The sequence below is a fragment of the Myotis myotis genome, unplaced genomic scaffold (assembly GCF_014108235.1).
Source record: "Myotis myotis isolate mMyoMyo1 unplaced genomic scaffold, mMyoMyo1.p scaffold_m19_p_36, whole genome shotgun sequence".
Lineage (NCBI taxonomy): Eukaryota > Metazoa > Chordata > Mammalia > Chiroptera > Vespertilionidae > Myotis > Myotis myotis.
Window position 1 is genome coordinate 532954 of NW_023416342.1, and position 10390 is coordinate 543343.

A 10390-nucleotide genomic window follows, 5' to 3' on the forward strand; every position below is an offset into this window, starting at 1 on the left:
AGGTGGCTGCTGGCTGCTGTACTGAACAGACACAGGTGGCTGCTGGCTGCTGTACTGAACAGACACAGGTGGCTGCTGGCTGCTGTACTGAACAGACACAGGTGGCTGCTGTACTGAACAGACACAGGTGGCTGCTGGCTGCTGTACTGAACAGACACAGGTGGCTGCTGGCTGCTGTACTGAACAGACACAGGTGGCTGCTGGCTGCTGTACTGGCCAGTGATGGCTTTTAAATTCCATTCCAACGATACATGAAACATTTGAGCAGTACTTTCCAGAGTGCAACCCCAGTTCTTCTCATGAGAAAAGTAATAATCACTTGGGGGGTTACTTTAAAACCTGAGTACATTCATTAGGCATATCGAATCTTTATAATAGTGATATCAGTACACAGAAAATGGGAGCTAAGTGAGAATGATCTGAATATCTGATTCTTGTCCACTATTGCTTTTTACAGTCTCAGGATGTGAAATAGCCCAGAATGTTGCTTCCATTTTGAAGTGGAGCCCCGCAGGTGATATTCTGTAGGTGCACCATGTGAAAGGCCTCTGGGTGTTAAAGATGGAGATGAATTAAGGTTGGAGATGGAGACCCTCAGGGGGGCACAGGAAATGGTGTTACGGGTCTGTGGTAGGTGGCTGATAGCTACGTCGTCTCTGTAGCGTTGCCTAGTGTTTTCAGCTGGGCAGTTAAATTGCTTTCCACACGGCGGGGTTGTCAGGGCCCTGCATAGCCTGTTTGAATGTTGGCAGCGTCTAGCTCCCAGGAATAGACGGGAGCGAGTGGGAGGGTCCGCTGTGCAGGCAGGCAGTCACCGAGAACGCCGGCTTCTCTAAGTCCGCACCCGAGGACAGGTCTGGTGCCCAGCGGACGCTTCCTGTTCCGGGAAGAAGTGAAGCCGAGAGCTGCTCAGTGTCATTCCCCTCCGCAGCCCAGCACGTGGTGCCCGTGGAGCCGGAGCCGGAGCGGAGTTCGTGGATAAAAGGACAGAGGGATTACGGGATGCAGCCTGGGGAGAGGGAGGTCAGGGTCAAGGGACTGAGGTCCCGTGCGTGGGGTGGAAGGATGGCTTTTGCGTCCCACAGCGGTGGGGGCAGAGCAATGGAAGGAAACGGGGGACTTCGGGGGGCGGGCGACGTGGGACACGGGCTCGCAGCAGCTCTAGGGGCCGTCACTCGGGCGAGGACGCCTTTCAGCATCTGACGCGCTGACTGGCGCCCGCCTCTCAGGTACGGGAACAGCTCGCGGAGCTACGCTGTCCGGGTCGGGGATTACCACACGCTGGTGCCCGAGGAGTTTGAAGAAGAAATCGGAGTCCAACAGATTGTCATCCACGGGGCGTACCGGCCGGACAGCAGTGACCACGACATCGCCCTGGTCAGGCTGCAGGGGCCGGACGGGCAGTGCGCCAGGCTCAGCAGCCACGTCCTGCCCGCCTGCCTGCCGCTCTGGAGAGAGAGGCCACAGCGGACAGCCGCCGGCTGCCACATCACAGGCTGGGGAGACACAGGTAACGGAAGTGACAGGTCGGGCGGTGGGCCGGGTCGGTTGTAGAATCTTAGCGGATTCGGGCGAGTTGTTAGGAAGTCCTGCTGGGTGAGGTCATGACCTTGGGTTCGCATCCTGGGTGTGGAACCGAAGCCCGTCATACATGGGACACGGCTTCTGCGTAGGAGTTATTGTCACCTCTGGTGCTGACGGGTAATTGTCGCTTGTAACCAGTCCTCACGTCAGTGCAGCAGATGGGCCTTAGCGTGGCCGTGCTCACCACACCAGCCGAGCGGCCCCCACCTTCTCTGCGCAGTTCAGCGCCGACGCCTGCGCACCTGCTCTCGGGGGCTCTGTCCGTAGCGAGCCCAGTGTTGCTAGTTGGGCGTCCAGACTCGGTGCTGAGAAGCGGGTTAGTGGAGGGTAGGAAGGTGCGAGTGCCAGCATGACAAGGCAGGTGGTGGCCCGGGTGCCGTTTGAACTGCACTCGCGTCACAGGAGGGCTTTTATTTGAAAGATGGTCACGCCCTGAAGCTGCCCAGGGCAGCTCCTGCAGGATGGGCGCTGGAGGCTGACCGCCGTCTGGTTTGCAGGGCGAGCCTACGCCAGGACGCTGCAGCAGGCCACCGTGCCCTTGCTGCCCCGGAGGCGGTGCGCCGAGCGCTACCAGGGCCGCTTCACGGGGAGGATGCTCTGCGCCGGGAGCCTCCATGGACACAGCCGCGTGGACAGCTGCCAGGGGGACAGCGGCGGGCCCCTCGTGTGCGAGCGGCCGGGAGCCGGCTGGGCCGTGTACGGGGTGACCTCCTGGGGCTATGGCTGTGGGGCCAAGGGTTCGCCCGGCGTTTATACCAAAGTTTCAGCCTTCGTACCTTGGATAAAAAGTGTCACCAAACTCTAATTGGTGGAACCCTCAAGGAAATAGTACTTAAAAAATGTGTTGGCAACTTTCAACCTCAGCGTTGGTCCTCAGCCAGAGGCCCACCAATGGGGCCCGAGGTCCGGGGTGCTGATAGGACCGCGTCCCCTCCGCTGCCTGGGAGGACTGTGGCGTGAACGTTTCTGTAGAACCTCCATGTGGTACTGATTATCCTGAATTGGCATTGTCGCCTCCCAAGCTAGTTCCACTGGGGACTGACTTTATTCTCATTTGAACCTTACTGAACTCTTTTCTCAGAATCCTCTGGGTATTAATGTGTATACTGACTGTGCAATACGCTGTTTTTACCTGTATTTGGAGAACTTATAACTGAACCAGTGACGTATGGATTCATATTAAGTGCCCATGTTTGATGGAAAAAATACTCATTACCTCAGAGTAAGAGTGCCCGTGTTTCCTGTTTACATACGTTTAAGCTAAAGGCTGACAAAGCTTCATGCGTGTGATCTCTGTGGCCTCTGTCAGGTGAGAGAAGGGCCGAGGAAAGGGACCTGCTGGATAGGCTGTCAGGGCACATGCATGAACGAGGCCTCTGTGCCAGGCACACGGCAATCACCAGTGTTCTAGCCACCTTGTATGTAGCTAGGAAAATGTGGAAGAATTCCCGCTAACACCGGAAAGAATGTCTTCGAGTTGTTGGATGCACAGCCTAATTTACCCACCCGATTTGTTAGCACATCTACTCTGGTTACCTTTAACCACGTCACATGATAACTGGTGAACATGTTTCTTCCTTAGCATTGTTTCCTGCACCATGACCTGGGGGCCGTCTGCTGCCGCTTTACTGTAGATAGCCCGAGACCAGCCTGACGGTCCCGTTTAATAAACACTAACAGTGCTCTCCCTGCCTGCGTGGGGAAAGCTCCAAAGCTGTTTATCTGATGTAATGTACCCACCACTGTGCCCGGGGCACCACACTGCTTACAAAAAGCTGGTCAGGAAACAGGCCTGGGAGTGAGACAGCTGGTGGGCCTGGAATCCAGACAGTTCCAAAGCAGACAGTGGCATTGTGCCATGTTCTCCTGCCCAAAGGGGAGTTCCCTCCGGCTCATTTCCCTAAGTGCTAAGGACTAGCTGCCCCTGTAACCTTTTAGGACATTCCTGCTGGCAGTGCAGTCTCTGCCCAAGGATGGAAGGCATGCCCCCAGGATACTCCAGTGTCCTTCCAACAGGCGAGTCCTTCCCAAACCCCTGGTCGTCTAGTTCTCCTCTCTCCCAGGAGTAGAGTCATAGAAACGGGCAGAGGTCAGTGCAAACTTTAGGCTCAAGAATGGTTACGCGGGACCGCTCCCTCCTTCTGCGCCAGACTGTGTCCCGGTCTGTAAATCCTGAGCTCGGTAACTGGTGCTAACCTAACGGTGCTTTGCTTTATTGCAGAGCTGCGATGCTGTATCAAGTAGAGCAACATTATCAAAAGCCTGAGCTTTTAGGGGTTAAAGGGAACTTTTATTTAAAAGTGGCATAAAGTTCCCCTCAACCTCCAAGTCAAACTTTTGGTTCAAAATACTGTTTTCTCATTTGTTGACTGTGACTTCTGTTACGATACAAATGTGTAAATAAAGTGCAGCCTTTCACCTTGTGTAGCTGTCTAATTTGTGTGGTGACTCCTCTCCTAGAGGCGGTTAGACATGAACAGAGCACGGATGACGGCCAGTAGACTCACCAGGGCACAAAGCTCCAGGTGTGTGGCCAGCGTGCTCAGTGGATGAGCCTAATCCTATGAACCAGGTCAGGGTTCAATTCCGCCAGGGCCCGTGCCAGTTCCCTGAATCCCTGGGCAGGAGGCAGCCAATCAATGAAAATATATTTTAAAAAACCTTGGGAAAACAAGAAACTCGCCCCCAGGGTAACCGCCCCTCCCCTAGTGTATCACTGGTCACGCGGTTTGGACCCTGACCTTTCTCCCTACAGACAACACCCAGGCCTCAGTTGTTTCAGCTCCAGGCCCAGAAAAGCAAACCTGACCAGTGGTACACGGCTGCCTCAGGACCCCTGCCCTGGCACCCACCCATCAGTGATCACACCTGGGAAGCTGATGAATATTCTAAGGGTCCCATGAGACTCCACCCAGGGGAGCAATGGGCAGCAGCAGCTCCACCCGGGCTAACCCCCCCCCCGCCCCCAGCCCGTCACCACGGCCCCTTTCTCTGTGTAGCCCTTCCCTTTGAATTTCCCCGTTCTCCTTAAATAAGCTCTATGTTCTTTAATCACTGCCGGAGATGGCTATCTCGCTTGCCGGCACACCTGGGACTTGAACCTCTCAGAGGTGACCTGGTTCTCCTGTATCCACTTCCCCAAATGCTCTCCCCACAGAGCACCAGCACCTGTAAGCACCTTCCCACCTAGTGATCAGCCAGGGCACACGGAACAGCCAGACGAACCAGCACTTTATTTAATCGTAACAAGCACACACTCATCTGCCAACATCCAGGCATAACGCAAAATACTTCCTGTGGTTCCCAGAACATCGTTTTGTTCCCATCACATCATTTCCCAGCCATCCTGGGGCTGCTGACTCGAATCCCGTTGTCCTGGGCATGCAGGCGGCTCCCGGAGACCTCTCGTCCCTGCAAGGGAAGAACAGCTTTATAAAATCCCGGCTGCGCCCCTAACTCACAGGGCGGAGACCGCACAGGGCGCTCGGTCACCCCCCCCGCTCAGCCGGCAGGACGGTCAGTTCCGGCCTCCCGGGTCCTTCGCAGTAACACCAGCTCTGAAATACGGACGGAAAGGAAGGTACCGGACCGTACGTTCTCCATCACCCATTGCAACCATCAGTTCAACCTCGCAGAAACATTTGAAAAACACATCTCCGCGCAGTCACCCCGCACCCCCCGGGCTGCAGACGTGAAGAATGTCACTTGTGCAAGTCAGAATCTGATACCAATTAAATGGTGACAGCTTTGCCAATAAACAAGAGGATGCTCTTCCATGGCTAGGAAGGGAGACTGCCACAGAGACAGGTCCCAAAGACACATGGAGACCCCGCCCGCCCGCGACAGGGCCGCGAGCGACGCTACTCACCCGCCGGCGCAGGCGTCCCGCTCGGCCACTGGGCGCCGCGTGGACCCGACCGTCCGGGACTCGCCCGGGCGCAGGGCGCATGCGCGCCGCCTGGGACTCGGTACCTAGAGCTGCACGTGGCGGCCGCGCGGCCTAAGGAGCCCCGAGTCCGCCCGGGCCTCTCAGCCCGCGGGCTGCCGCTGCCGCCCTCGACCTGCCGCCGCAAGGCCCTCGCGTCGGCTGCATGTTGGCGAGGCCCGGGGGCTCCGTCCCCATCATCGCTTCAGCGCACAGAACACGGCCGCGCACGAACCACCACCGCTCACCGACACACACGCAGCGCTGCCCAGCGGGGAAAGGCCGCACGCTCCTGCGCACGCGCTCTTATACGGCGGATGACGCCTTCCGGGGCGCGCCGCGAGGGGCGGGGCTGGGAGGGAGAGAGCGCGCAGGCCCCGCCCAAGCTCCTCCCCCTTCGCCTTTTTCCCTCGCCCCTGGCAGCGGGGCAGCTCCCGAGGCTTCCGAGTCGGACGCATGCGCACACAGGGGCAGCCCCAAAGTTCTCGCGAGAACTGGAGATCCCGACGCGGGAGGGCGCTCGGCTAACGGATGGAGAGATTGAGTCCAGCCTCTTCCGGGTAGTTACCGTAGAAGCGGCCGGTGGGCGAGTCCCCGCAGTTCACCTTCGGGTGGGTTAGGCCACAGAGGGGCGCGGTGCTCGGGGGCGGGGCCGGGCTCTCGGGTTTGCAGGCGGCTCGGCCTGACGTCACCAGGTCAGCGGGGGCGGGGTCAGGCGACGCTCTGGCGGCCCCGCAGGTGCGTCCCCGGGCGTCAGTGCCCCACCCCGCGGCCCCCTCCCCGCCCGGCGCTGGCGGTGCAGGTGCGCCACTCCAGGCCGCCGCCCGCGACGCGGGGCTGCGGGCGCGCAGGGACAGGCCGGGCGCCGGGCACGTGCGCGTCCCGCCTCTCTGCTCCCTCTCGGGCAGCCCTGCTGCCGTGGGCCGGGCCTCCGCGGACCCGTTTCCGGGAAGTCGGGTCCCTTTGGCGGACAAAGCGCTCCCCGGCTCCCCCTGCCCCCGTCAGGAGTGAGCGCAGAGGCCCGGCCCTGGCCTGGGCCGCCGGCGAGCGGGGCTTTATCTCCAGTCTCTAGCCGGGCCGTCTGAACTGCCCGGGACCGGGGCTTGAGCGGGAATGCCTCTTCCCCTGTCGGGACTCCGGGGTCTGACGTCATGGTGTCCCCGCCGTTCTTTCCTCTCTCCGCCGGCAGATGGCGCCCCTCCCTGCGTCTCCACGCGTCTTCCCGGCACCCGGGCTCCCTGCTCCCGTGCTCCCTGCACCTCTGCTCCCGTGCTCCCGTGCTCCCTTCACCCGGGCTCCCTGCACCCGTGCTCCCTGCTCCCGTGCTCCCTGCACCCGTGCTCTCTGCACCCGTGCTCCCTGCTCCCGTGCTCCCTGCACCCATGCTCCCTGCTCCCGTGCTCCCTGCACCCGTGCTCCCTGCACCCGGGCTCCCTGCACCCGGGCTCCCTCCACCCGGGCTCCCTGCTCCCGTGCTCCCTGCACCCGTGCTCCCTGCACCCGTGCTCCCTGCTCCCGTGCTCCCTGCACCCGTGCTCCCTGCTCCCGTGCTCCCTGCACCCGTGCTCCCTGCACCCGGGCTCCCTGCACCCGGGCTCCCTCCACCCGGGCTCCCTGCTCCCGTGCTCCCTGCACCCGTGCTCCCTGCTCCCGTGCTCCCTGCACCCGTTCTCCCTGGTCCCGTGCTCCCTGCACCCGTTCTCCCTGGTCCCGTGCTCCCTGCACCCGTGCTCCCTGCTCCCGTGCTCCCTGCTCCCGTGCTCCCTGCACCCGTTCTCCCTGGTCCCGTGCTCCCTGCACCCGTGCTCCCTGCTCCCGTGCTCCCTGAACCCGTGCTCCCTGCACCCGTGCTCCCTGCTCCCGTGCTCCCTGCACCCGTGCTCCCTGCACCTGGATTCCCTGCACCCGGGCTCCCTGCACCTGGATTCCCTGCACCCGGGCTCCCTGCACCTGAATTCCCTGCTCTGTAAAGGCTGCAGCCCTATGGGATTGGGTCCATCCCAATGACATCCTTCAACCTTAACCCCCAAAGCCCTCCTTTCCAAATTAGTCATGACCTGAGACTCTGGGTCAGGGCTCCCACAAATGGATTAGGGGGTCGGGGAGGAAAAGGCAGCCATGGCACTACCTGCACACTAAGCCATACACACGACCGGAGGTGTTTTCATGGATGTACCCACTGGGTGAAGGAGCTGAAACACCGACCACGAGAGAGCGAGACGGCCCCCATATTCCGTGTGCCCGTTTCTCCACCCTGCGGGCCCTCCATCTGTTTTCTTCCTTCCTAACAGGTGAGATAGACTTGACATGGGACATTCTATTAGTTTTAGGTGTAGACGTCATGATGGATATTTTGTATGTTGTGAGATGATCACACCAAATCTAGTTCAACTCACCCCCACACATAGTTGCAATATTTTTCTTTGAAGAGGACTTTTAAAACCTACTCTCTCAGCAACTTTGAAATACGCAGAATGCAGTAGCATTAACTGTAGTCGCCATGCGCACATCCCAGCCCTGGACCGACTGGGTTTTGAACTGGACGTGTGACCGGGAAACACGCCTTTGGCCTTCCCTTTGCGCCTTTCCTGTCATTAATAACTAGTTGATTACAACGGTCTCGGAGGTTTGTACCTTTTGACTCCCGCACCCCCGCCCGCCACCCTGATCTGTCTCCCTCTGTGAGCTTGCTTTTCAACTTTTCTGTAAATGTAAAACTTTGAAAATAAAGCTAATAAAAAAGCATTCATAACTTTGCAGCCTATTCTAGTTTCACGTTGAGCAATGCTTTAGGGACCGTTCCTGTCTTCGGTTAGTGTGAAATTTGTGGGGTTTGGGAACAAAGCTAGTGGGTTTTCCCACTGTGAAGCCCCGTCTTTGAGACTTGGGATACTCAGGAGAGAGAATGTGGTATAATAAACCGGAGAATAAACAACTGACTGTAAATAAAGGTTGGCTCAAGGATTTTACATGTGGCGCGCCAGGCGAGCTGTAGGCCTGGTATAGTGAGACCGGGCAGGGTGCAGCTCTGCGTTTCGCACGGGACTGGAGCAGCGCGGTGCAGAATGCTTGCTCTTCAGCGACCCGCTCCGCCCCTCCCTGGCCGTTCGTGTTCTTGGATAGAGGCGCTGGTGGTTATCAGAGGAACAGAATTAACTGCACATCTCTCAGGAGGAAACAGCAAGTGGCCTGAGGGCTTTTTCTCACGCGTGCCTTGTGTTTTAAAAAATGGCTCGTCCATAAGTGATCAATGCGTCCCTGCTATACACAGGCCCTGTCTGGGAGCCAGGGCGAGAGCAGTGCACAGAACAGCCACATCGTCTGTGCCAGGGCTTGTCTTTCAGTGGCGGGAGTAGATGGAACCAGGACTGGGATCCCGCGAGAGGAGAACCCCTGGGAGAGGAGAACCCCTGGGAGAGGAGAACCCCTGGGAGAGGAGATCTGTGATAGGTCGGCTGTGCGTGACCCGAATCCTCAGGTGCCTGGCACCTGCTCTCATCTCTCCCTGGGCCCCGGGCCCCACCTGACAGCAGAGGAGACACCAGGCGGAGCTGGTCCCTGTCAGACCAGAGGCCCTGAAGTGGGCGGGGGAGAGGCAGGGCTGAAGCAGGCGCAGACCTGGCTGGGGCCCCACACCGGCCAGCCGGGCAGGCACAGAAGGGACAGGCGCCTGGCCTGCAGGTGCGCCTCACACCCTCTCAGAGCCCCCCACCTCCCCCACCCCCGCTGGCTTCCCCCGCCCGTCTCATGCAGAACGTCTCTGGCCCACGCTAACCTGCCCCTGTCCAGGAAAGGGGATGGGAACGGAGCCCCAGCCCAGGAAGTTGTCAGCTACATGGCGCAGCCATCCAGGCCACAGAGGAAAAGAGCGAGGAGGGGGGACGGGAAGTATTGGGGGGGTAGGGGTTGAGATTTTAGGAACGTTCAGGCCACGAGGAGCTGCCATCAGGTCGCAGTTTGGAGAAGGTGAGGGAGAAACGAGGAGACCTGGAGGGAGAATATTCTGAGCAGCCGGTACCCCAGGGGCCGCACCTGCCGCTCCCCAGGCTCTCAGTGGTCCCGCCCCGTCCCCGCCCTCCCCCTTCCCTCCAGGGGCCGCATGATGAGCCGTCGCTCTGGGGGCCATTGCGAAGGACTCTGACTTGTGTCTGCGGCCATCCTCGCCTCCCTCCTGGATTGAATTGCTCTGATGAAGCCAGGTGCTCTATTGGGGAGGCCTCTCCCGCCATCGGGGAGGAGCCGAGGCCGCCAGACCAGCAGCCCACGGGGAACTGCATCCCGGCAGCACCCAGGAAGTGAGCTTGGGCGTGGGGCCGAGAGGACCAGGGCCCCCCGTTGGCGGCAGCCGGGGGAGACCTGCACCCGAGAGGCTGCTCAGCCGCGCCGGCTCTGGGACCCGCGGAGAGCGCGAGGAGTATTGTTAAAGCCAGTGAATTCCGTGGCTTGTTACCGGCATCGGTAACTCCGACACGGGGCGCGCTGGAGGAGCGAAGGCGGCCAGGGTGGCTGGAGTGCAGTGCGCAGGCAGGAAGCGACGCGAGGACGGAAACGGCTACTGAGGCCTTTGGTCCTTGTGCGGTTTTCAGGGTCTTCAGGGTTTTAGGAGTGAGCGTGGCAGCCGCTGGGGAGTTTGAGTAGAGGAGTGACAAGGTGGGACCTGAGGTTCCATGTCCCACAGCTCTGTGGGGAGGAGCCCCAGGGCAGGGGTGGGCTGGGGTTAGAGCAGGAACGCAGGTAAGAGCCCTGGCTGGTGTGGCTCAGTGGGTAGAGTATTGCACTGGGGACTGAAGGGTCCCAGGTTCGATTCCAGTCAAGGGCACATGCCTGGGTTGTGGGCTCGGTCCCCAGCGGGGGGGCGGGGGGGGTGTGCAGGAGGCAGCC

General features: G+C 59.9%; 1 protein-coding gene, 1 long non-coding RNA gene and 1 other non-coding gene across 3 annotated transcripts in view; 1 reads left to right on the forward strand and 2 right to left on the reverse strand.

The window, feature by feature from the left end:
• The window catches only part of PRSS12 (serine protease 12), a 68326-nt gene extending 64318 nt beyond the window's left edge, over window positions 1–4008 (forward strand). Inside the window, exons 12-13 of the mRNA XM_036303271.1 lie at window positions 1230–1510; window positions 2082–4008. Of these exons, the coding sequence (XP_036159164.1) occupies window positions 1230–1510; window positions 2082–2389 (589 nt within the window). The 3' untranslated portion in view covers window positions 2390–4008. The remainder of the gene's footprint in view (window positions 1–1229; window positions 1511–2081) is intronic.
• Window positions 4009–4797: 789 nt separating this feature from the next.
• Window positions 4798–5801, reverse strand: LOC118652967. The gene is made up of 2 exons (XR_004966737.1): window positions 5453–5801; window positions 4798–4995 (listed from the first exon to the last, which is right to left on the reverse strand). It is a non-coding gene; the product is annotated as an uncharacterized LOC118652967 (long non-coding RNA).
• LOC118652973 lies at window positions 5281–5410 on the reverse strand. The gene has a single exon (XR_004966739.1). It is a non-coding gene; the product is annotated as a small nucleolar RNA SNORA24 (small nucleolar RNA).
• Window positions 5802–10390: the final 4589 nt, after the last annotated feature.